At 38.6% G+C, this 27,984-nt stretch overlaps 2 protein-coding genes across 2 annotated transcripts; one reads left to right on the forward strand and one right to left on the reverse strand.

Annotated features, from left to right (window-relative positions):
• The first annotated feature begins 16,457 nt into the window (after window positions 1-16,457).
• Window positions 16,458-20,852, forward strand: LOC147856460 (putative serine/threonine-protein kinase PBL11). The gene is made up of 5 exons (XM_087329832.1): window positions 16,458-16,685; window positions 19,100-19,235; window positions 19,364-19,506; window positions 19,603-19,726; window positions 20,172-20,852. The coding sequence occupies exons 1-5, from the start codon at window positions 16,566-16,568 to the stop codon at window positions 20,540-20,542; spliced, it is 894 nt and encodes a 297-aa protein (XP_087185958.1). The 5' UTR covers window positions 16,458-16,565; the 3' UTR covers window positions 20,543-20,852.
• A 1,785-nt stretch (window positions 20,853-22,637) lies between these two features.
• On the reverse strand, window positions 22,638-27,723 carry LOC147856461 (putative serine/threonine-protein kinase PBL7). The gene is made up of 5 exons (XM_087329831.1): window positions 27,360-27,723; window positions 26,118-26,317; window positions 24,655-24,844; window positions 24,133-24,524; window positions 22,638-23,644 (listed from the first exon to the last, which is right to left on the reverse strand). Exons 1-5 carry the CDS (start codon window positions 27,463-27,465, stop codon window positions 23,216-23,218), a joined length of 1,317 nt encoding a protein of 438 aa, XP_087185957.1. The 5' UTR covers window positions 27,466-27,723; the 3' UTR covers window positions 22,638-23,215.
• Window positions 27,724-27,984: the final 261 nt, after the last annotated feature.

A 27,984-nucleotide genomic window follows, 5' to 3' on the forward strand; every position in this document is an offset into this window, starting at 1 on the left:
AGCAAACATTGGGTTATGAAGCAATGCATGTTTTTGACACCAATGCTTCAATGTGGGGTTCAAAATGAAGCACTCGCATCTTGAAGTCCACTTGGAGTTATTTTGTTTAAAACGTTACAAGATTTGAGTTGATTAATTAGATGGAAGGTCCTTTACAAAACAATAAATTTCATAATTTCTTTCTAGCCTCTCAAGTAAAAGTGCATGGACCGAGGCAAGTGTCCTTGAAAGTTTTAAGATAAGGAAACAAATTAGCATGCTTACTAATTGATCGCAATGTATTGGATCTCATTCTATATTTCTATTTATGTTCTCTACATTGCTCCAAAGTAGCAGAAGTTCACATATATGTCAAATTTCATTCAATTCTTTAATCCCATTGGTATCTTAGATTATTACTTTGGCTTCTTCACTCCATATTGTAGCGTGGATCTGTTGGTTAGTCAAAGACCTCCCTCTGGTGTGCACATACAACTCTTGTCGAATACAACTTTCCATATGATTGAATGAAACTAATGAATTGGCTTTCATTTTCAATCACTTCAACCTTAGTGATCATATTTACTGATTATGCATTGAGTATTCGTTTCTTCCTCATCATTGTAAAGATAATAGAAAAAGTAAAAAACGTTTAGGGATGGACGACAGAAAATCTTGCATTTCAGTTATCTTACTCGAAATGTCAATGGGTTTATTGATCCAATTACCAAAAGTTCACAAACCAAAAATGCCACTGCATCTCTGTAATCATAGTCCAATCATCAAGTGTTCACATACCCAAATTTTCATGGAAATAAATGAGGATATTAATGTAGCACACAATTTTACTACTTTTTCATGTAAACATTGTGATATAAATCTAATCAACTAATTGGATCAAGTAAGGGGTTGTCATGGGGATACATGTCGGAAGGTCCAGGAAAAAGTATAGAATGTTGGAGACTGTTTATGTCATTGCCAACACAAGACCAAGCCACCATCCTCCATGGAATGAGGGGCGGATGGGCTATGAGATTTGAAATCATTAACACTCTACTAATTAGGGAAGCCGCTCATCAAAGGATGGCAACGGAGAAATGGATAGGCTACAAGGAGGAGGGCTCTTTGCTCCCAAGAGGTAGGGACACAGTGAACAAGATCGAAGGCTTTGAACTACAGGACAATGAGGCATCAACACAGTGTAAGACAATTCGAGTACTAGCATATACTGGGCATAAATGGATTGTAGATCTTGATTCGATCAAAGTACAACCAGATTGGCACATATGTACTCATTAAAGCACATGGCTACGTAAGGTCAGTTGGTATTAGAGATTAGGTACTAAAGTAAGCATAAAATAAGGATATATCAATGATAGATCTAGAAAGAATAGAGAGAAAAGAGAGAAAGAAGGGTGCCGATCCACCCGACCACCCCCGAGCGAAGGGATCGAGACGGACTCGAGCCTCGATTGGCGTCCCATACCACCGCCTTGGCGTCGAGTCGTACCTGGACGATAGCGCGCTTGCTACAAGAGTCGTTCCACTCACGGACAGAGTCTCGACGTAGTCAATGCATGCCCCAAATGAGGGTAGCTAGGCCTCTTATTTATAGTAATTCTCAAGGCCCCCAGCCATGTTCACACTTGGCCTCATGGGTTGTCTCAATCCCGAGGATTAAAAGTAATCCTCCCCTTCTTTAGACTCTTTGTTTAACCCTCACACTTATCCACGTGTATAGAATACTACGACAATTCTCACCACGGGATATTATATGGTCATGCCCGTAACATACTCCCCCTCTTTAAAACATTGCACTCTTGCAATGGAAAGTTAGGGAAGTTAGTTCTTAGAGTCGTTTCGCGTTCCCATGTGGCATCTTTGATTGATTTATCCATCCATTTTATTTTAAATTCTCGGATTTCCTTAGCACGTAATTTTTTTGTTTTAACATCGAGAATTCTTTCTGGTACATGTGGTTTAGAAGATAAATCTTCAGAAGTAACCAGAGTTTCAGTTGTAACTGTATTGTCACCAGAACCTAGAAGTTCTTTTAGACGACTTACATGAAAGACTGGATGGATTCCAACACCATCGGGAAGAGCGAGACGATAGGCTGATGATCCAATGCGTTTGAGGACTGTAAAAGGTCCACAAAACCGTGGGGCTAACTTAGCGCACTTACCCGTAGACAATGTCTTAGAATTGTGAGGTACACGTAAAAATACCTTCTGTCCAGGGCTGAATACACGAGGTTGCCTGTGATGATCGGCATAAAAACGCGCTCTATCTTGAGCTGTTTTTATATTATCCCGTGCAATATGCAACATATCTTGCATATCCCGAAGAAAGTTTTGCGTACTTCGCAACTCATCATGATGTATATTAACATCAATCGGGGCTCGTGGCTGAAATCCATACATCAACATAAAAGGACTATATCCCGTCGACGCATGCTTGGAGCTGTTATAAGCAAACTCCAAAATTGGGAGGTAACGTTCCCATTTTGTTGGTTTTGCACCAACGTATGCTCGAAGCATGTCCTCAATAATTTGATTTACTCGTTCTGTCTGTCCATCGGATTGAGGATGATCCGTGGAGCTCATGCTCAACGTAGTTTCTAACTTCTTAAAGGTTTGCGTCCAGAAGTCACTAGTAAACTTCGGATCTCAGTCACTCACGATATCCATCGGTAACCCGTAAAAACGAAATAACTCATCAACGAATTGGTAAGCCAATTTAGGAGCTATTACCGTGGTTTTAGTAGCAATAAATCTGGCCATTTTAGTTAGTCTGTCAACCACAACCCATATGGCATCATGACCTTTTTGGGTGCGAGGAAGGCTAACAATAAAATCCATGGATATACTTTCCCACTTATTATTGGGAATGTCCAAGGGATGTAAAAGTCCTGCGGCTTTAAGTCGCTCGGCTTTGTTAACCTGACATTGGTGACATTTAGTCACATAGCTATGTATGTCAGGACGCATCTTAGGCCAATAAAATTGAGTGGAGATGAGAACGAGTGTACGATGTATTCCAGGGTGCCCTGCTGAGGGTGCATCATGGCATTCAAAAAGAATTCTCTTTTTGACCTCAGGCAAATCTGGAACACAAACCTTCCCATTACGGTAGAGCAGACCGTTAGCAATGTGAAAGTATTCCTTCGAGGGTGTGGTGGTGTCTGTTCCAGACTCGACTCTTGCCTAGTATTTTGCAAAATAATTGTCATCAGGATACTTTCCTCGAAGGTGATCATAAAGATCTGATGTTATTTCAGTGAAGCTAAGCATGTTAACTTCACGGATGCGACTTAGTGCATCAGCGACAGTATTCATGGAACCTTTACGATATCGTATGGAAAAATCAAAGTCCTGGATGAGATCAGCCCATCGTGCCTTACGACCTTTCAGGTCTTGTTGGTCACAAAAATATTTCAAGGACTCGTGGTCCGTAGTTACCACAAAGCGATTTCCATAAAGATAATGGCGCCATGTTTTGAGCGCATGTATAACCGCAAATAATTCCTTTTCTTGAACGGTATACCGACATTGAGCAGAATCAAGTTTCTTACTCTCGAATGCTATTGGTTTACCATCTTGATACAAGACAGCACCTATAGCATAATCGCTTGCGTCGGTTTCAACCTCAAAAGGTTTTGAAGGATCGGGTAAAAGAAGTGAAGGAGCCTTGCATACCAAGTCCTTGAGTTCCTTAAAGGCGAGGTCTAGTGTAGCATTCCACACAATAGGTTTTGTAGACTTACGCGTTTGACCTTTTAGAAGATCAGTAAACGGCGTCGTCAATTGTGAGTAATTACGAAGAGATTTTCGCAAAAATCCGACAAAACCAAGGAATGATCGAACTTCTCGAATATTCCGAAGAGTGGGCCAAAGCTTGATTTTCTCGATGCGAGAAGGATCAATTTCAACTCCTCGTTCGGTTATGAGATGTCCAAGATAAGTAATTGATTTCTTGAAGAACTCACATTTTGAGATCTTCGCGTAAAATTGTTTGTCACGCAATATTTGTAAAACAAAGCGGACATGTCTAGCATGTTCTTGTAATGTACGGCTATAAACTAAAATATCATCTAAGAAGATAACGACAAATTTTCCAAGTTGTTCTCGGAAAATGTCATTCATTTCTTGTTGAAATGTAGCCGGAGCATTGGTCAAACCAAAAGGCATAACCAAAAACTCATAATGGCCGTAGCGCGTACGAAATGCTGTTTTAGGAACATCGTCCTCACTTATTCGTATTTGATGGTAGCCAGTACGGAGATCAAGTTTCGTAAAATACCGAGCTCCCTGGAGACGGTCAATTAGATCGTCAGCCCGGGGCAATGGGTACGAATTCTTGATCGTCACTTTATTCAAGGGTCGGTAATTAATACACATACGCCATGTGCCCTCTTTCTTTTTAACCAAGAGAACTGGTGCACCCCATGGAGATTTACTATAACGTATATAACCCATTCGTAAATAGTCCTTAAGTTGCTTAGCTACCTCATCCTCTTCAGATCGACTTAGGCGATACGGAGGTATACTAATGGGTGCAATGCCAGGTACAATATCTATACGATGGTCTATATTACGTTTAGGAGGTAAACCATCGGGTAGTTCACTCGGAAAAACATCACGAAAATCGTTTACGATTTCATCAAGTTGTTTTTGTTCAAAATATGTTAATTGACCCGAGACATTATCGATATTGTAAACGTGAATGTCCGGATCAAGTACACAATAAAATAACGTAGAACAAGACAACTCGGATATTGATGGACACGAGGAAACAATCGAGAAGGATTGTTTTGTTACACATTGAATAAAATGCGTACAATCGTTGAGTACAAAAGAAATGGAATGGCGAACCCAATCAATAAATAAAGAAGAGCTTTTATTATAAAACCAGGGATAACCCAGTATTACATCGGTGGTACTAAGATTCATTACATGGAAGTCTACTTCCTCTATATAGGTATCAATAGAAATTCCTAAAGAATGAATCGCCCCGTTGATGTGTTGTACTCTTCCATCAGCCAAGTGCACCGTGTAGGTGTGATCACTTACGGTGGGTTGGATTCCCCATATCTGTACCAAACAATCATTCACAAAATTGTGTGAGCTTCCCGAATCAAATAAAAATTGTACGGGAGATCCATTGATATACCCGTTTGCACGTAGTAAATCATTGGGACCCAATACATAATGAGGGAAAGAACATTGACAATTACTCAAATGATGTGTATAGACCTGAAGGACATTAGGAATCTGACCTTTATGGTCTGTAGCTTTAGGTTTGGCGTCGTGCTCTTTTCGTTGGAGCTTACGACATTGCTCTTTTGTATGACCCTTCTTTTTGCAGAATACGCAAAAAGGATGTTGTCGCTTATAATCGCGATCCATGAATTCGTTGGGTGTCTTGCGTTTCCCAACGAATTGCGACTGCTTAGTCCCGGGCGCTTCGTTGGGTTTGTTATGGTCCTTCTTCGAAGTGCGTTGATAGCGAAGAACTATCTCAACGGCCTCTTCGAAGGATTTTGGATCCTTATCGTGCACTATCCAGTGATAGTCCGAATTGGGGATGCCATTGACAAAACAAGCTATTAACCAATTGTCCCCTTCTAGACCCGATTTTTGGATTTGGGTTCTAGCATGGTGGACATAGTCTTCTAGCGAGGAAAACTTCCTGCTAGAGAGGTTCATTAAAGCTTGTGCTGCCTCGGTTCGAGAGGGAGGTTGTAGAAATTGACCCTTGAAAACTGTGACAAAGTCTGTCCAGGTCTCGGGCAATCTCCCCAAAGTTCGGAGCCCACGCCACCAAGCGGCGGCCTTACCCCCTAGTTCTCGGCCGACATATGCAATCTTCGTACTATCTGGCGTGGGATAGAGCTCAAAATGAGACTCCCATCGGCCCAGCCACGTGCAGATTGCTTCTTCGGTTCTTTCCTTTTTATCTCCCGTAAATGGCTTTATGACAAATGATGGTTCACCCTGACGCTCATCAGGTCTATTAATCTCATTTTGGAGACTAATGACTCGTGCCTCGAGAGCACTTTGAGATTGCCAAAATTCGGTCAACTGCTGCGCGGTTGAACTAAGGAAATGTTGTACTTGTAAAATATACGCCTCAATGGACATTGTCCCAGGAGGATTTCCTTGAGGTCTTTCCGCTTGAGCGGAGGGCATCGGGTCGTTATTCTGAGCCATTGAATGATTATTTCTGGCAAAGAAATAAGATAAGTTCAGACAAATAGTCATAACATCTTGTCGTGGTGTAAACATATCATGGGCAAACATTAATCGATATCATGATCTCACGTCAATACCCCTCTAGACGTATGAGATGAGGTTCAAGATCAAGTTACTATGGTAACACATAGGTGTTTTAAAAACCATGGGGGTGACAAATGAATGCCTTTCCCTGATCTCTATATCGATTTTTTTCATGGCGGCTCCCCGAGGCTCAACCATGTATGTTCGCGTCATGAATAGTTTATACACGAAAAAAATGTTAACAATAACTATGTTTCTGTGCCCACATATGTGGTTTCGGCTCTTTAAGTCCTATTACGAGGACCCCGAAGTGCACTTAGACCTAAAGTCTAAACATGTATTATAGTCATATGTATCAACGATGTTGTATGGTGTTGGTCATATTTGAACTCGAGACCTCGAGGACAAATACATTAAACACTTGAGCCAACCAAGTAGATTGCGCGTCTTGAATGTTTAATGTTTGAGGTGTATTCGAGATATGCGAGGCATTTGCCCCTATATGTTTTTTTTAAAAGAAACATATAGGTCAAGTGGCCTTATTTCTCCCTCATTTATTACCCACTATGGTTGTACGCTACCTACCCTCAAGCCTCGTAAGTACAATGGCATATGCCAAAGTGTAACCTAATGGTCAAGCCGAATGAGCCCTTGTGTCTTCGTAGGCTCATGTGGCCCATCACATGGTCACGTCATTACGAATGGCGCTCGTAAGAACGAGCTCATGGTGGCATCGTATCCATGTAACGAGGGGAGATGTTGGATACGTGTGTCATTAGAGCGACCCTACTTGATGTGGATCAAGCCCGACGTATTCAACATCATTTTGGCTATACGAGGTTCGTTACGTAACGAAAGATCAAAGTGACCAACGGGAATTTCAACAATAAAAATTGTTGATAAAAGGGATGGTGACAACGCCATTCTCACAAAAATGTGAGGACGGCCACCAAAATCCTCTCCCCAATTAGGAAAACATTTGATATGAATCACGTAATCTAAAATATACACATATGTCAATATATCACATATATACGATCAGAGACGTATATAAGTGACCACATATGCGTATACTAAATGAATCGTTTTTTTTTTATATAGCCAACAATGATGTATTCGGGATACGTAATCGAGGCATATACCTCTACGCACACGAAACATCCGAAAATAAGGTTAAGCGTAATTCGCAATTGAGGTATTGACCTCTTACGCATAGTAAATCCAACGCATATCATTTCGAACGAATCGAGGTATTGACCTCGTACGTGAACGTAACATATGTTCGTGAACGTAATACGCAATTGAGGTTGTAACCTCGTACGCATACGACACTCATCACATATGATTTATATGTCAAACGAGGTATTGACCTCGTGGACATATGTAAACGTTTAAGATAACCAATTAAATACCACGTCAACATCATTGAATATATGAAAAAAAAACTACATATTAAGTATACACATGTATAGAAGGGAGAAGAAAAATTAGATAAAAAATTAAGGAAAATTTACCGAAGTTCTTTCGCTAATCCTTGTCTGCATGAAGGCGACCGCACAACGATCAATCGCCATCCCACGCGAAGACAAAAAGAAAACCAAAAGAAACGTTAGTACATAGGCTCTGATACCAAATATTAGAGATTAGGTACTAAAGTAAGCATAAAATAAGGATATATCAATGATAGATCTAGAAAGAATAGAGAGAAAAGAGAGAAAGAAGGGTGTCGATCCACCCGACCACCCTCGAGCGAAGGGATCGAGACGGACTCGAGCCTCGATCGGCGTCCCATACCACCGCCTTGGCGTCGAGTCGTACCTGGACGATAGCGCGCTTGCTACAAGAGTCGTTCCACTCACGGACAGAGTCTCGACGTAGTCAATGCATGCCCCAAATGAGGGTAGCTAGGCCTCTTATTTATAGTAATTCTCAAGGCCCCCAGCCATGTTCACACTTGGCCTCATGGGTTGTCTCAATCCCGAGGATTAAAAGTAATCCTCCCCTTCTTTAGACTCTTTGTTTAACCCTCACACTTATCCACGTGTATAGAATACTACGACAATTCTCACCACGGGATATTATATGGTCATGCCCGTAACAGTTGGGACCCTTTGCAATGGACATGGTGTGATCCTTACGCGGGGCAAGGAAGCAAACCTATCCCTTTCTTTCAATTCACAACTAGATTGGGTTGCCATATTATAGCCGCTCAATCTGCCCGAGATCCGACTACTGCAAAGGTCTGGAAAACATATCATGTTCCTAACACAATTATCACCAAGTTTTGGTAGAAACTCTGGAAACAACAACACGCAAGGCAAATCACCACTTTCCAATGGTTGTTAATACATAAGTCACTACTGGTTGGTGCATGGCAGTGTGGGAACCTCAACTCTCCTAATTGTGTAGCGTGTCCAACTGTAGTAGAATCAATATAAAATGCTTTATGGGATTGCCCAAAGTCCCATTGAATATGGCGAGGGGTTGGCCGCTTATTGCAATTATGCCTGGTGCAAGGCTCAATCAAGTGGGGGAATGTATGTTGGCTATCATGGCATGCCCTAGTTGACAAATATGAGAATCAGGAAGAGGGGATGACTTTGGTTATAAAAGCACAAGAGGTTTTTTTCTCCACCATCGACAATGTCCACTCAACTCCTATCAATGCCAAATCTCAAGTTGTGTTGGAATTGGTCACCCCAATAACTCTAGATTCTATGGAAACAAAGGTGTAGACAGGTCTTCTCCAACCAAACCGTGCATCCAATAGTGTTAATGCAAGAGATATGGAGTGAAGTGGTAGCCACTCTAAAGAGCCAATATGATGGCCTCAAGGGTGACTCCGATGGAGTTGAAAGACAACGACTAGCCTTCATCCAACAATGGTCGTCCTCCCCCTTTATTGAGTCGGTGGGCATCCACATAAGATGGACTTATCGTGTCCCTACAAGGATTTGTATATACTAATCTCATCTGTAAATTTTTATAACTAATGGAAGGAGTTTTTTTTGGAAAAATTTAAAAAAAACATTGTGATATAAGTACACCTTCCATGTTTCAGAGTTATATTTAAAATTTGTAAGGATTTTTTTTGTACTTATGCATGGTAGCCAAAAATCTCCAAAATCAATGTACAATGCACCTTAAGCAAATGCCAAGAGGTATGTCATGTATGGTTTAGCATGACGAGGTTGGCCCCTCGTCATGCTAGTCCACGCACACTTATTTCAAGGTGTGTTCTATATACAAAAAAGAAGAAGATGTATTCGAAAAAATAATTCATATAGCATACAAATGCAATACTCGAAAATGAATAGCGTGCCATTGTAAAAGGAGAACCTCGTGACATAGACTTAATTATGTATTGGTCATCCTATTACTTTCTCAAAATTTTGTTTGGATCCTTTTACTTTCTCAAGTAAAGTGTGGCTTTTTCTGATTTGACTAGTTGTTATAGTCCCTCTAAAATACTTCCACAACGTCATAAATTCTAATGACAGGAAAAAAATATATTTGTGAAGTTTTTTCCAATTTATTTGGGCCTATACAACATGTCCAAAATCCACCTAATGACGCAACATATTTCTAAACTTCTCCTTGCTGTTACAGTTTACTAAATGCAAACTACATAGTAAGTACATAGTTCATCTATAAGCACACACTCTCTCCTTTGGCCAATTGTCTTTGGCTTATGCAATGATAATTTATTTAACAAATGGTTGATGAGTTTGGTAGATGCGGCATGTACACGACTTAGGATGCCTCAACAAGCTTCTCAAAGAATGAGGCACTTTACCAACACAAGTATAACATGACGTGGGAGAGATATGTAAGCATGGGTTGGAGCGCACTACAAAAACATATTCTTTATTTAATATGTAATCTTACTTATACATGTTAATGGTAATTCTCATGTATGCAATTGACATCACCACTTTAAAACAAGTTTCTTTACATTTTCTGTGAGGTTAAGAGGGGCATTGGGCAACCTTGAGGAGACTTGTTGCCTACATTTATCTTTTCCTTGGTAAGACTGCACGTCAAATTATCACACTACACTTCAATGCTCCATCTTCCTCAGATGTGATTTGGTCGCTCTTCTCACATTTTCAACCCTCTCATGTTCCTACATATTTCACTTTGTCATAACGTGCACTCTCTAGTGCAACATTCATAACTTAGTATATTTTAGAGTCACTTATCAACTCCACACATACTTCATAAAATTGTTTCTCAGACAATTTCATTGCGAATATTTCACTTTTGATTTTGGTAATAAAAACTTGTCTCTCACTTCTTGTGACATATTACATTCTGCTCTTTCCTTAAGCACTCTTGGAAATTGTTACGAATGTTTCCTTTGTTCGAACTTTTTTTTGTATTCAGAATTGGAAAACATACCCGGTTTAAATATGTCCTATTTTAAGGGGTTGTGCATGTGACACTATAGTTGTCACCTAAACAACTTTACTAGTTGCTACATATGCTCTCTCAAATCTTCTCTTCAAATTTTTGCATTCATCTATTGATCAACCTTAGCACTTAGAACTTGATCACAAAAATCTTAACACATAGCGTTGATCATGCAAAGCGTAGGAAGATGATATGGTGTCTTATATTCCTAATCTTTCCATCTAGTTTCTCTAAGAAAATAAAGTTCAATCCTCACCAAAGGGCTCAACCATGTCTCATATTACATTGCAAATGGTTTCCCATGGGTCTTAAAAGTATATTCGTCTCTCTCATCATGTTTCTCTCTTCCAAGAATTGACTTTGTTGTATCATTCATCGTCATGATTTTGCTTTTTCAAGTATATTTGTCTCTCTTGTCATGTTTTTCTTCGGGAAATTGACTTTGATCTATCATTCATCACATGATTTTGCTTTTTCTAGCTATTTGCTTGGTTGTTTACATTATTAATATATGTATAGTGGAGGATGAACACCTCATTTGTGTTTGTGTTTGTGTTTGAGTGTGAACTTTGAAGGTCATAAGTGACTATTGATATTGAATGACCTTCTTAGCATGGACTTTGACCTATCATTCATCATCATGATTTTGCTCTCTCTAGCTACTGGGCGGTTTACATTATTTAATCTATGTATCGTAGAGAACGAGAACCTTCATTGAATGATATTATCACAATGTGTGTGGCGTTAATTAGTGAGTTTTGATACTGAATTTTAGTAATAAGTGTTGCAATTGAGAGAGCCCATTACAGTGATTGAGAGAGAAATGTTTGACGAGAAATATGTAGGTTGTAGGAACAAGTGCCAACTACCCTCTCGAGTGTCAAGGCTGAATCAAAAGAGGTGTACATTCACTACACTCGATGGGTTCTTCATTACTCTATCACTAGAGAGAATTGAATCTGTTCATCATGCACATAATATTTATTTGTATGTGATCGTGTGGATGGATTGAGTTGCTATCCATTACATAAGGCCGAGTGTGAACGGAGTCAACTATGAACTATCCAACATGCAACACCACTAAAATGCACTTACCACCTCTGGCATGTGAGTTCATGCCAAATCCAAATTGATGACATCAGATCGATTAGATTCAACCGATGCTCATCATCCGTTACAAATCCAGTACCTTGAATTCACAAAAAAGTCTCCGTCTCTTCTTCTTTTTATGAGTTTACAAGACTTCTGATGACTTTAAAGTTACCACACTCTTGAGATAGGGAGGTCATGGGTGACACAAATGTTAGGTCATTTAACTTTTATGACTCGAGACTTATAACAAAGTATCCTTCCTAAGTGCTCCCCACAACACTCAGTCTTCCTAGATGTGACTATAAACCTATATATAGATAACCCTTTACTTCTCTAGTAACCCTCCACTCTCACTCCTTAAACCTCACTCTTAATTTATCGCCACTTAGACATAATCCCTTCATTGCCATTACTCAAACTACATACATACATACATACATACATACATACATACATACATACACACACCCACACATACATACATACACACACACACACACACATACATACATACATACATACACACACACATACATACATACATACATACATACATACATACATACAAACAATTGAATGGGGAATTGCTTCATGAGCTCACACTACACCCCAACATCATCATCATCAGAAGTGACAACAATTCATGAAACAGGTCGGTCTCTCTTTACATTAATCTCTGTCTAATTCAATCAAGTCACTATAATTGAACCACTCAATGCCTCCATGGGTCATTTCGTGAAGTGTAATTAAACCGATCCATCATTTCTTTGAGTGTAATCATCATGAATCATCGTGATTGGACTTTTAAAACTATGGAGAAAACGGGCATTGGAGCCTATAATTGTGAATATTAGTGCAGATGGCTTAATCGCCGGATACACTAAAGACGTTCGTTTCGTTAGAGTAATCAATAGGGTTTAATCGAATCGAATCTTTGTTTAGAAACCGTAGTTAGCATAGATTCATCAATGGAGTCTATGAATAAAGCATGACCTGTATTAGAGAGATTAAGTCTCGTTAATGATGAATTGGAAGATTAATTGGCTTCCTCAATAGTCGGACCGAAGGACCTTCAATTAGAGAAATAAAAACAGAAATTTAAGGACAAATGGAAGCTCAGATAAATTGATCTTCTAAATTAAGGAGAGTAGGAGCTATTATTTGCACGATTACTGATGTCTTAATATTTCAATCGACTAAGGCGATAGGAAACGATTCTCAGGTGAGCGATTGAGGATCGATTAAAGAAGTGGGTCATGGAAACACAGATTAAAGGATACATTGAAGGAGAGATTAAGGATAGATTGATTGCGTTATTAACCGGTGATTGAAGTGGGTAATGAAACAAAGACTATTGAAAATGTGGGGAAAGATTTAAGGGTAGATTGATTGCAGTAGGTACCCAAATGATTTAAGGATCGACTATGTGCGATGAATCCTTCTTATTTGCATTGGAACCGATAACCGTTAAACTATGGCTTAACGGTTCGGTTCGGTTCGGTTGGAGCCCAAACCAGGCCCATAGCTATGAACCGACATAAATTTATCTCTTAATGCAACAGTAGGTTAAGAAACAATAGAGTACTATTGATTTCACACTGTGGGGTATAGGAATTACTTGCCAACAAGCTATGTCTCATTATCGGTGAAAATCGGAATTATTGCCAATTAGTAGGTCTTATTATCGCTTTCACACTATGCAAAACGGAATAGAAATCTGAATTCCTTAGGACTAGTAGGTTGGAGGGATGGGGCAGGAGTCTAATGGTTTCACACTATAGGAATTCGGAATTATTGTCGACTAGTAGGTCTTATTAATCGGTTGCACTCCTATGGCGGGAACAAAATTCTCGGGACAGTTCTATCGAGGTGGAATAAACTTTGATCTCTCTTATAGGTGGCAAACACGGAAAAAACAAAAAGAGACCCCCCTTGAGATACTTCGGTTCTATGCTTCGACAAACAAACCTGCCTGGACATGTGGGTGGGTTTCTTTGTTCTCTCATGCAAAACTTCACATAAGTGTTCCATTGGATTGGATTGGATCTAGTTCCAGCTTCAAGCTGCCTCGTTGATTTGTAGGGCAACGATATGCCAACCATTCTCTTCGTTGTCAAGAACAACTTAGCTTCTCTTTACTCCCATGTTAAAAATAAACAATGTGATGCCAACACTGTGGAGAGCTTATTACTTTTTTTGCTCCCTCATTCATGAACCTTTTGTAGTAGAAGCATTTTGCTTTGTGACTAATTAATAAAAGCCTTTCCCGTCACATAAAACATATTTCCATGCAATAAGTATTGTCTTGGTATGATCCTCGAACTTGGGAGTCCAATATGTGAATGTATATGCCATATAATGGAGTCTGATCATGAAAGTTTAAAGGCGCTCGAAATTTCTCGACACACTAGATATCATTATACGAAGACAATAAAAAACATGATATCTTATTACACGTAAAACAAATATTCACATTTTACAATTAGATATAGAAACTTAAATATAGGAGGGAAATCAAAATCAGAATTCATGGTTGTGCAACATGTCAATGTATCTAGTGTTCTCCCTAAGTAATGTTTTCAAAACATGCAATTGGTTTAACTAATGTGATTGGTGCATATGTTTGTATATGCCAATGAATGTGGAAGTTAAATCGAGGCAAAAGACATTTGAAGGATGTGATATCTATAAATAACGATAATCACTCATGTAATTGAAACAACTAGATATTTGTTTGATGACATGATCTGGCTTCCAATTGTGTTTAGTACATCATATGGCAGTTATCACTCAAGAAACAAACAAAAATTGGGCAAAATTATGCATTATTACTCTCCCATATTCCAAGCTTTGTTTTTTCAAAATGCGAGAAAATGGTGACCCATATGTTTAGAAGTTTTGTGAAGTTTCAAAACTCATAAAGTCATGTTCAAACTTGATGTGAACTCCAAGCTTTATCCCTTTTCAATATCGTTCACATGAATACGAAGATTCTATGAAACCTATGCTAGGAGCAAAGTCTACCCAATATCGACTTTTGCGAAATGTCATATTCATGGGGGTAAATCATATTGATGGAGTGGAAGTGTCTCATCCATCTTCATTGCCCTAACTTTCTTCATACATATGTGAAGATCTTCATGATTTCTATGTTTGCGCCCTAATTGTATTCTTACAAGTAGAGCATCGAATGAATGAAATTCTATCGTCTTTATGTTCACTACAAATTGATCATACATAGCTGCATGAACACTTTGTGTTTAAGCTACATTAAAAGGTCGATAAAAAAGTGTCACACACAACCGACAAAAAGGGATACAATAAAGGCACATTTTTGTGTATCGACATTGTCATCTAATTACAACAAGAACTTTACTTTGTTAGAGAATCTCAAAAGTAGGCCATGGCCCAAACCTGTGATCAATGCTTACTCAAAATATACATACTTGGACAATTGAAGTTCAATTAATTAAAGGACACATGCACATGAAAGCTAAGAAGTTCTCTCTCTCTCTCTCTCTCTCTCCAAATAAATTACCAATCAAACAAAAGGCAGCATCCATCTGGAAGGCTCTTTTTGGTGACGATGCAACTATGCACAAGATGGCATGGTCGAGGCTCTTTTACAAATAAAAAAATGGGGAAAATACCATTACCATCTTATCGTAAGTTTTCAAGGTTCGTTCAAATGGGTAGTAAATGTTTGATAACATATAGGAACACAGATAAATGTTTTATATTATAGGAGCTAAGAGGGGTTTTTTCTAGTAAATTTTGCAAACCTATGGGAGTGATGCGATCAAAGTATATTTTTTGCAAACCTAGAGGGGGTGTAAACTTACAGCAACAACAAAAAACATCGGGGGGTGAGTGAAGAAGAAAAACCATGTGAAGGTGTGTAGTAGTAGTAGTAGTAGTAGTAGTAGTCGTAGTAGAAAAACCACGTGAAGTTGTGTAGTAGTAGTAGTAGAAAAACCATGTGAAGGTGTGTGGTAGTAGTAGTTGTAGCAAAAAAACCATGTGAAGTTGTGTAGTAGTAGTAGTAGTAGTAGAAAAACCATGTGAAGGTGTGTAGCAGCAACATTAGTAGTAGTAGCCATAAGCGAGGGGAATCAAGAACAGAGCCCTTAAACCCTAAACCCTAAACCTTAAACCCTGTACGGGGCTCGCGTGGAAAGGATGGGTAATTATTGTAGCGGGGGGGGGGGGGGGGGGCACGTGCTATATTTTGGTGACAAAGATTGTGAGATTACATATACATGGAATAATAACCTTGGGAGTAAAAGTGTAAATAAAAATAGAGAGAATGTTGAAGCCGATTATGGGCGGGCGGCCATTGGCCGGGCGCCGACGGGCTGATTGTCCGCAGCTCTCGGGCCAGGCAGCCATGGCCGAGCTTTTTTTTTGAGGAACTAATGTATGTATATGCATAAAACATTTGGTGAAGTAAAAACGACTAAGGCTTCTTTCCGGCCTTGTCGGCACGCAGGCAGCGCCGCCACACAGCAGAATCAGAATCAGAATCAGAATCAGAACCAGAACCAGAATCAGAATAAGCAGAATCTGAATTTGAATCAGAACCAGAACCAGAATCTGAATCAGAAGCAGCAGAAGCAGACAAGCACCCCCACCTATGCCAATGGATCCTCCTCCTCCGCCACCGCCACCGCCGCCGAGGCTGTGTCTCCTTCGATTCCTTCATCCCTACACCCCCCCCTCCTCCGAGGCTTCTCCTTAGCCGACCTCCGCACGGCCACCCGCAACTTCCGCCCCGACAGCGTTGTGGGGACTGGAGGGTTTGGGATGGTGTTCAGAGGCCACATCGATCCCCACACCTTCCACCCCACTCGTCCTCGCCTCGGCATCGAGATCGCCGTCAAGATGCTCGATGTAGAAGGTCCCCAAGGCCACAACGAATGGCTGGTATGTCAATCTCTCTCTCTCTCTCTTCTTCTTCTTTTGGTAAAAGCATAACAATTATATCAATTGTATGTAAAATCCACTTCGTTACAACACTTCTTAGTCTCCTATACCTATCAATTGTAGGGAGAGGGATGGTCCTGTATATGCATTTGAATATGCCACTAGAAAACCGGACTGAATATGCAATTTGATGAAATGATCCCCACATGCATGCTCTAACATCTAGAAATTTCACATAAGGATACCTTTTCAACTTCTTCATCTAGGCTTTCACCCCATGTCTACTATTAAACATGAAAATGTTATGGATTATTCCAATTGTGTTGCAATCCCCAATCTCGTAACAGAAAGAAACAAGTAGTGAGAACTGCTGGCAATAAGTCGTCCAAGAAATATGTAAGTTGGTGTTAACAACTTATCATATTACATGACACGAACCCTCAAGAGAACTCTAAAGAAGCCATTGAGTTGTATCTCTATCTCCTCATGTAGGAGCTCATGAAGCTATGGAGCTCTAAATTTGGAATATTAAGCCTTGTAGAGTCTTAAAAACTAAATAATATGACATTAGTCTCCTTAACAAACATCAATCTCAACTGGTGGTAGTGGAGGTAGAAATGCTCGATCTAGAAAACGATTTGTCGTGTAGGGCTCTAATCAAGAGTCATGGAAATCCAAGTGAAGAATAATTGACAGTGGAAGCTCCAAACAAAAAAGCCATGTGTCAACAACTTTTGGCCTATAGAAGCATGGATAGAATTATTTGAGCAAATTTTTCCAAGACTAACCTGTCATCTTGTTGATAATTAACAATGGTCAGGAGTCTGATTAGTGACCTTATCTTACACATTGGTCTCGGGGTGATATCTGAAAGATAACAAAATAAGGACGTGGGTCACTAACTATGGTATCTACTAAGCCATGGAGTTGAACTAGTTTTTGAAGTGAAAGGTTAATTGTAGTCTCACTGGAGATGAAGATGTAGCAGGACTTAAATCATGTGCCGTCTTGGAGAAACAGTTAATGACAACAATGATGGAACCATGGCCCTAGGGAATGGGAGCTCAATAATTAAATTCACTGAAATGCTTTTCCAAGGACTGGTTGGAACTTGTAAAGGCTGAAGCAGACCACGGGGAGGATTTTTATGGATTTTTGCATGGTAACATGTATTGCACAAGGATACAACAGAGACCTAGACACCAATAATCTTGAGTAATGAGATTCAGATTCTTGTCAATTCTAAAGTGGCCAATGAAAGGGGAATCATGAGAGGGTTGGAGAACTTGAAGTAGGGGAGCACCACAGGAATTAAAAACATATATTTGCTGAAAAGTAATTTTATCATGAACACAAAACACATCATAGTCTAACTGCTGAAATGTGTGGCTAGAGGAGGAGCATGAACCAAGGTGAGAAAGGAATTCTTGTGCCAATGATTCTGTGGTAACTGCAGGCTGGATTGCCTCTAGTGGAATTAGAATTAGAATTAGAATTTTGATCATCCATAAAAAGGCCAAATTTGACCTACGGGACCAGAGTATACATGTGTTCTTGATATGTGTCTCCTTCTAAAAAAAGGTGTTCATACATTTAAGTACGAAGTCTCTATGCTGCACATATGAGCTCAACCTTCTAGGTGGTGTCTTAATTATGGCACTTAAGTTATCACTCCCTCTTAGTATGTCAGCATATCTTGAACGAATTGCACTATATGCTGAGCATGTGAAGAGCAAGTGACATTCATCCTCTACCATGCCTTCATTGCATACTTTACATGCCTTCTAGGTGAAGTACTGTTATGAGGGGGAAGAAGTTGCCATCAGTAGGACCAAAAATGGTCTGGGGCTGCTGATCAAATGTGGTTTCCCCATCTTAGTTTTGAAATAAGATCTATGGAAATGACAACCTCTTTTTCTTGAAGTGTGCCAAGACAGCCTGGTAACACATGTGTACGCCATTGTGTTTGGTGTTGAAGTGGTTCGAAAATACTCAGGGTTGTACATAGTCACATTATGAAGATAGCTGTCAAGAAATTGTTGCCACACTTGAAATGAGTCAATAATCATTAAAACTTCCTTATAATAAACAGGATATTTAATTTCAGCACCATGTAATGTAAAATCACAGGCAATCAATTGTAGCTCATGATCCTTTTGATGGCAAGACATTACCGAAAACGTAAAATCTGAGGCATCACAAAGATCAATCTTGGTGAAATAACACATGCCTGGAAGCTAATTCTAGGCATAGATGGCCTTTGATAATTTACATGAGCATCTGAGTCATTCCTATACATAGTTTCTCTCTTTTAAATTCCTTTGATCCTACTATCTATCTGCATTTTTATATAACACGTTTCTCATTTCTCTTATGTTGCAAAACCTTACCACTTCCTCTTTGCAATAATGTAGGCTGAGATACGCTTTCTTGGGGAGCTTCACCATCCCAATCTTGTTAAACTCATTGGTTTTTGCGCCGAAGGAGAACACCGCTTGCTTGTATATGAATTTATGAATCGAGGGAGCCTTGATAACCATCTCTTCAGAAGTGAGTGTTTTTTTCATGCTTCAAAATTAACTAAGAGTCATAAGTTTTGCTATCTTCAAACATGTTCTTTTGCAAAGTTGATATTTTAAAAATTATTCAATGGATGTGTTGATTATTACATTATGTAGGGGGGAATAGTTATCAAGCATTATCATGGGCTATGCGAATGAAAATCGCTGTCCATGCAGCACGCGGTCTTTCTTACCTGCACACGTGTAAAAGACCAATTATATATAGAGATTTCAAGTCGGCAAATATCTTGCTAGACTCAGTAAGTCTATTGATAAATCTGTATTGTGATTAACAAAAAGAATTTCCAATCCTTGTTTATTTACTTTGTTAAAATGCCTCACCATCAACTTAATAGGATTTCAATGCCAAGTTATCCGACTTCGGCCTTGCAAAAGATGGACCAACAGGAGATCAGACACATGTGACTACAAGAGTATTGGGGACATTAGGATATGCAGCCCCTGAATATGTTGCCACTGGTAACACTTTGATTCATGATTGAATTTTCTATTAGTTAATTTTCAAACATTACAAATTACAATTATATCTTATCATTGAGTGCTTCATCATCCCATAATGGCATACAAGTATCATGTAAATGGAGTGTGTAGATATTGATGGAAAAGGGGGGGAAATAGAGCCTACAGAGAATTGATAAAAATTGTCAACCATTTGCGTTATCACATGGAAATAACCATCAATATTGAGAAGTTGAATTGTAAATAGCTTTGTATCAACAGAGAGTTGCATGATGGTGACGAACAAATATATGTGGGGTTGCCAGGTTTTGGGTGTTTGTGCATATGATTAACAAGAAAACCTTCACACCTTGCTAAAAGATGAAGAGGATGATAAGTATTATAAGAGTGTGCTTGTCTTTTTTTATGTGGTAATCTAATAAATGAGTGGCATGTAATGTGTCAGGGTGGTTGACACCGAAGAGTGATGTGTATGGGTATGGTGTCGTGCTCTTAGAGATATTGACAGGTCGGAAAGCTGTGGATGAAAACAAACCAAGCCAGGAAAAACACTTGGTCGAGTGGGCCATGCCCTTCTTAACCAACAAGCAAAGGCTGCTCCGCATTATGGACCAAAAGCTCGATGGGCAATACTCACTCAAAGGGGCAAAGAAAGTGGCGTCATTAGCATTACATTGCCTCAAGGAGAACCCGAAGCTTCGACCCACCATGAAAGAAGTCCTTGATTTCATCGAACCTTTGTGCAATTCTCCGATCCATTCATCTTCTTCTATCAGCACCTCTCCCTACCGCTCCCCAGTTTTGTCCCTAGCATGAATCATATTCTAAAAGATCAAAAGAAGTCGACAATAGAGTAGCTACCTGTTAAATACGTACAAAATGCAAAACACTAATAGTATATAAATTGGGGGTATCTAGCTCTGATATGCCAACAGGAACACTATCTCCTTTGTATTTCATACATTGCAAATATAGAGAACGTGTAAAACAGGCTAGCTAACCCTTACAATATCAGTAAAGTCTACTGGTCTTGTTTGGTATACAAGATGAAAAATATGAAATGTATGATAGGTTGGTGGCCAGGTAGGCCACATATCCAACAATAAACCCTATCCTCTGTTTGGTATACGAAGACTGTATAATAGCAAGAAATGTGTATCATAGAGAAGCTATAGCCTTATCATCGTACTGGTATAAATATATGATAGGTTAGTTAGCTAGGCTATATACCAAAAATAAACCCTACCTTCCGTTGTTTTGTATATGAAGAGTGTAAAATATTGAGAAATGTGTATAATAGGAAAGCTAGCCTTCCCAATAAGCACTAATGAAGTAGTCTCGGCTTCTTTGACAACAGAGATATGACAATGAGATGAGTTTTAGAAATCTCAATGTTCACTTGCAACACTTAACATGCTTTACCATATTCAATTTCATATAAATTTGTTTCTATTTATTTGTGCTAAAGTTGTCAACATGTAACAAATGATAATATGATCAAATCTAGTAGCTGTGAGTTCCAGGTTTGGTTATCACTCTTTGTTGTACAAGTTACATCAAAGTTAGCTCTCCAGTTCATAGTGTACTATTAATGTCATACCAATGACCTAATATGAGATGTAATTTACATCATAAGCTCATGTTGTACCATTGTTAGTGAGCTTTAGATGGTTTGAAGTTACAGCTTGGAGGAATTTTGGATCATTTGCATTCGTGAATTCATGATTAGAAGTGGAAGACAACTATTGATGGATGTACAACAATAAAAGTCCTGATTTTCATATTCAAGTTTATCTATACTCATGCATCAAACATTTGGTCCAGTCAAAAGAATCGAGTAATCAAGAAAACATGTATTTTGCTTAAAGATATCGGGCTTAGTGAACCTTTAATATATGTGTAAGAAACATGTATTTTGCTTAAAGATATCGGGCTTAGTGAACCTTTAATATACGTATAAGAAACATGTATTCTGCTCCACAAATAAGATATCAAAGTTAGTGAATCTTTGCTGTATGTATATATATACCACATGTATATCATAAGTTCTTTTACAAACATCAGCACGTATTCTACTCAAGTAAAGACATCAAACCTAGTGAATCAGAGACCTTTTGAGGATAGCAGAGCCCACAAATGTTATCACTAGTTCTTCGCATTCAACTTGGCCTACCTACAACTATCACACTAATTTCAGAGTCAATAAAACTAGTGCCACATCAACTCAATATACCTATACACCACATGGCACATGCTGTTCTTGTCAAATTTAGTTGTAAGAGGCTATTTACAAATTGCTTCAATGCAGATTCATTGATAAAAAGCTCCACAATCAATAGGAATTTAGAAATTTGACTAATTCATTACAAAAAAGAAGCTATATAATTAGTCTATTCAAAAGGGTCATGGCACACATTGCAAAATTCGTGACCAGGGTTTGTGACATTAAAACCGTGCCCAAGTCACACATCTACTCTTTGAGTAGCTCAATAGAGGAGAACTTCCACAATCATATCCCCTTTTTGCACCATGGCTTTTATTTACACATGGACAACTTGGCAAATCTTCATCCCTTGAATACCCACATCATAATGCCACATCTAGATCATGGTGTGTTTGATGATGATGAGCCACACCATAATGCCATGTCTATGCAAAAATGATGATGACCCACATCAAATGCCACATCTAGATGATATCGATGATCCACATCAAATGCCACATCTAGATGATACTGATGATCCACATCAAAAGTCCACATCTAAATAATAATGATAATAATATGCCGAGCCAAAAAAATGTCATGCATCTGGATGATGATGATGACGATGAGCTACATCATAATTCCATGTATAAATGATGATGATGACAAGCCAGTTCATAATGCCACATCTAAATACAACCACGACAATGAGCCACACCATAAATGATTTGATGATGCATCGAACAAGCTCTGCATAAAGAGTTTGACAAGCTTTGCTTCTCAGAGCAAATGGTCAGCCCGCAAACCTTACACATCCGGAATACCAATAGATGTCCATATCTTAAGCCATTTCTAAAATACGACGATGATGATGATTATATGTATCAAATACACACTGCAAAAACAGTGGAATCAGCACCAAAGTTTGCTTCAGCCAAGCAATAAAGCTTTTCTTCACAAACTTGCATATGGATCGATGCCCACATCAGGATGCCATTCTTTAATAAAAGATATTGAACATGCATCGCATAAAGTCGGGGGGCCAATGCTCGCTCTGGGACACCCAAGGAAAGCTTCACTTCTCGAACCAATTCCACAGGGAGAACAAAAAAAAGACATCTACTTTACATCTGGTAAGTCAATTTGCACTTTGCTGGTCTGCCACCTCTATTATGTTTCTTTCTTTTCACATGAACCCCATATCATGTCCTGAACAACCAATGCACCACCACTGGGTTGACCTGAATAGCCACACAATTTTCGCAATAGATTTATACTCTTATCCATCATCCATCCACATACTTTTTCATCAGCCTTTTTTCACCTCTTCGCAATTCCTCACCACTACCACGAGCGGTGGCATCCTTGGCTCGTGTATCAGGTGAACTCTGATATTGAGGAGATCCTACACCACTTTTCCTTGTCCTACGTGAAGATTCATCGGACCCACTACCGGCCCTCTCTTTTTCTCTTCCTGGAGTGGAAGTGAATCTATTGCTATGAACCCGATGAATGCTGGGATCATATGTTTGTGATGCAAGGTATGTGAGTGCAGTTACTACATCTCCAATGAGAGGCCGATGTGACGCTTGTTCTTGAAGACACATGGCTGCCACTGCAAGAGCTTGGTATAATCCTCGAGTTGGGTATCGACCCTCGAGCATCGGATCTGCCATCTGAGGGAACTTCCTCCGGTCCTTGAATAAGGGGCGTGCCTTGAAAAACAATGTGAATTTTTTAGCACAGCCCTTCATAAAGGTTAAGTAAAACAGAAACATTGTTCAGAGTCAAAAAAACATATATATCACAGTAGTAATAGATAGATAACACTATCTGCATGAACTACTGATCAGTGTCAATATACATACAATATCGCATGCATAACATCCATACACAGATAAAAAAACAGTAGAAGAAACATCAAGAAATGTAAAGGTACACCAGCGCACACATGCCGCAACAAGATTTGTCCTCCAGAAGTCACGTTCTTTATGTAATCAGTTGTACATATGTCATATGGAGAGATATAAAAGAGTATTAAGGAAAATGGTAGGTAAAACATAATAATAAACTGTCAAGAGACATATAGCCAAGCACCAAGATTGTGGTTATTATATATGTAGATAAAAACATCAATAGCGAGATAAAATATCAGTGAACCATCAAGACATAAAGAAATATACTCAATTTGCATGCTACATACCCAGGCAACAAGGTTGTGTTCTCCAGGAGTTCTATCATTATCGATTGCTTTCCTTCCAGTAATCAGTTCAAGTAACACAACCCCAAAACTATACACATCGGATTTCAACGTAAGCTGGCCGGTCATTGCATATTCTGGAGCACAATAACCATATGTTCCCATAACTCTTGTCGAGACATGGGTTTTGTCGCCAACAGGTCCAAGCTTCGCTAATCCAAAATCTGATAGCTTCGGATGGAACCCAACATCCAGAAGGATGTTTGAAGATTTTAGATCTCGATAAATTACAGGAGGATTAGCTTTGTCATGCAAGTATTCCAAACCTCTTGCTGCCCCCGCAGCAATCTTCATTCTAGTGTTCCAATCTAAAGGTTCTCTCTCGGGAACCATGTCTGCAAGAGAAAGACTGAAACACCTGTTACTATCCTTAAAAGCTTTTATTATGCATAAACAAATTGCAAAAACTCACACAATAAAAGCATATTAAGAAGGAGCAGGTTTCCAACGAAGTTAAGAAAATACCATATAAATGATCTTCAAGAGAGCCAAGTGGCATGAATTCATAGACTAATAGCCTTTGGTCTCCATCAGCACAGTAACCAATCAGATTTACAAGATTGGAATGATGAAGTAGACTTAGCATTAGCACCTCTACTAGAAACTCCCTGTTTCCCTGCAATCCATTCCGGTCAAGTTGTTTGATGGCCACTATCTGAAATTTCAACAGGAAAAACACATTCATTGTGGTTTGCTCTAAATCCTTTCATCAATCACATGTGACATCGGAAGGGATAGTGATTACAGAAACAAGGTAGAAACAGATCATTTTCTGAGAACAAAGATTCTTCCATCCAAATTGATGGCCAGGATATAATGATGGCTTTTGCGTCACATATGCACCAAATTTGTTGTCAGGTGAATGGAAGACATTCAGAAGTATAATGGGCTTGATTTTGTTATGATAGCTGCCTTTGTAAATCTAAACTAGTATATAATGGGGTATGATGTACATGTTGTGATTGTCCAAGGAAAATGCAACTATGGTCTTTAGCATGATACTCTATATTTTCAACTTAATCGCCAAACAAAAAGACAATTCTGTTTTTTTCAACATTTTATCAGTACAAACTACGCAATGATAAAAAAAACATTCTCACAAAAGCGAAGTACATATTGCACTTTGTTTTTTAGATTTCAATGTCGCACACTGTCATTGAAACTTTCTCGAGAGTCAATGCACATGCTTGGTGAACTTGGTTAACACATAGACTAGATCAATTGCTTTAGCAAGTGACATGGTACAATGAAATACGTATAATTTGTTGATAAATTTGGAGTTTAATCTTTTGTGTTGAAGTAAACAAAAGTGATCGCACATCATATTTGTTAATAGTGCCTTTTACATCTCGAACTTGAGATCTGGCCTTATATTTCCGTTTACCATAATCTCATCTCTCTCTCTCTCTCTCTCTCTCTCTCTCTCTCCCTCTCTCCCTCTCTCCCTCTCCCTCTCTCTCTCTCTCTCTCTCTCTCTCTCTCTCCCTCTCCTTCATGACAACACAATCTTCTTTTTAGAATTTGCCTCCTAGAGTCAGTTTAAGCTTTCATCACTCAAATTCTTATATTTATTTTTATGCCATCCCTTTGTGATTGCAACCTTGTTTACAGCCATAACAACGCATTTTTTCTTTTTCTTTTATTAAATGCATCTTCACGTTTTTTTAAATCATTCTTCTTACTTGTTTTTTCTAGCACACAAAAGTGCATCTCCGAGCATTGCACATATTATTTCCCAGATGATTTACTTTAAATATAGAGTTATTTTGTGCTATCTGTTTGATTCTATCCATATCCTAGAAGCATGACAAAACATGCATGCAATTAAATATTAAGCAAAAGAAATATTTAAATCAGGTAGCCATAATCTAACATTCTGTTATACTAAGATAATATTGAATGCAATCTTGAAGACATTGACATGTTACCTGTCCAGTATCATCAAGACGACCCTTATATACACTACCGAATCCACCTTCCCCTATGAGACAATCTGGTCTAAAATTCTTTGTAGCTGAAGCTAACTCCTTAAATGTGAAAGTGTGAGCTGCAATATGATGAGTGTTGCCATCCTTCTTCCCTTCATTCTCCTTCTTACTATCAAATGAGGGTTTTGACTTCAGTTTATCTGCAAATATAATGAAAAGAAAAAAGAAAGAGTACGCTGAAACCACTACCAAAGTTTCTATTTCTCAGATTATATGAATCAGATCAAAACAAAGAAAAGAATAGAAAAATATGTACATGTTGAAACAACTAAGAAAGTGTATATGTCTCAGGTTATGGCTACCACTCATTACCTATATGGTATCTCAGGTTTTGATCTGATCTCATCTATGTTCATGAGTCATATGATTACTCAGGTTAATTATCTGAATTTTCTCACTAATTATAATGTCTATCCATCCTACTACCTAAGTCATGGTACAAATAAAGATTATTTGTACCCAAAACCAAGATAAACTAGGATGCTCTGTCCTTTCTAACTCTAAAATCCCAGTTAAAATTGCATTACAACCATGATTTTCATTCTCTCTCGACTTGATCTAATGTAATGATGGAACAAAGGTAAGTTATATATTTTGATCTTCGAGATTCCACAAAGAGAGCTTCGGAACTCAAAACTAAAGAATAAAATAAATTATATATAAGATCATACCTAGATTGTTCAGATAATCTCTACATTTTTACATTAAAGATTCTACAAAGAGAGCTTTAGATCACAAAGCGAAAGCACATATTATGATGATTTTGGACTAAGTTAAACCACAAAGAGAGCTTCGGATCACAAAGCTAAAGCACAAAATGACTATCTATAAGGTCGAACCTGGAATTTTTGAATACATATATAACATCAATGCCAGAAATCTTAGCACAGGCACACAAAATGCTATGTATATCTCTGCCTATATATATGCTGCACATAAAAAATATATATAAACAACGCCCATTAACGTACATATACTTTGCACATACATACATGTCAAAGCATACACGCATGCATACATAAATGAAAACATGTCGAAGCATATATACGTACATGCATACAAAAATTAACATACATATATACTTCAAGCGTACAGGCCTGATGATTCAATAGAAAATTAGCAAAAGGTCAAATGTTGGATGGTTAAAACAAAGATATAGAATGACTTTATCTCGTCTTTTACCTGAGGTCAGCTTCTTGCTAATTTGGGATTTGGGCGAGTATGAAGAGTCCCTGATGCTCCCATTTTTACTCAAAGAAGAAATCTCCTTTGAAAAGCAACAGCCCATCTCATGAGATCTCTTCTCTGTTCTTCACTGAAGCTCTCTTCTCTAAATTGCTCTTCTCTAGAATCCTTTACTCTGTTCTACACTACTCTCTTCTTCACTATCAGTCTACCCAAAAGCTCTCTCTTTCTTTCTTTCTTTCTTTCTCCTCTCTCTCTCTCTCTCTCTCGAGTACATTTTGTGCTTCGGATCGGAAATCTGAGATGGATCTAATAAGCCACATAGAGAGAGAGAGAGAGAGAGAGAGAGAGAGAGAAGACGTGCAATGTGGCTACATTAAGGAAAAAAGGAGACGGAGATCTTTATAACTTTATGTATGTATGTATGCTATGTATGTTACATGTATGTATGTATGTATGTATGTATGTATGTATGTATGTATGTATGTATGTATATTGCATGTGTATGTATGTTGCATGTGTATGTATGTATGCATGCATGCATGTATGTATGTATGCATGCATGTATGTATAGTGTTTATAGATACATCAAATGCCGCTCATCATTTTCTCTATTTTCTCC

The sequence above is a fragment of the Azolla caroliniana genome, unplaced genomic scaffold (assembly GCF_043228905.1).
Source record: "Azolla caroliniana isolate FFs.n. ecotype wild unplaced genomic scaffold, voAzoCaro1.0.p SCAF_13, whole genome shotgun sequence".
Lineage (NCBI taxonomy): Eukaryota > Viridiplantae > Streptophyta > Polypodiopsida > Salviniales > Salviniaceae > Azolla > Azolla caroliniana.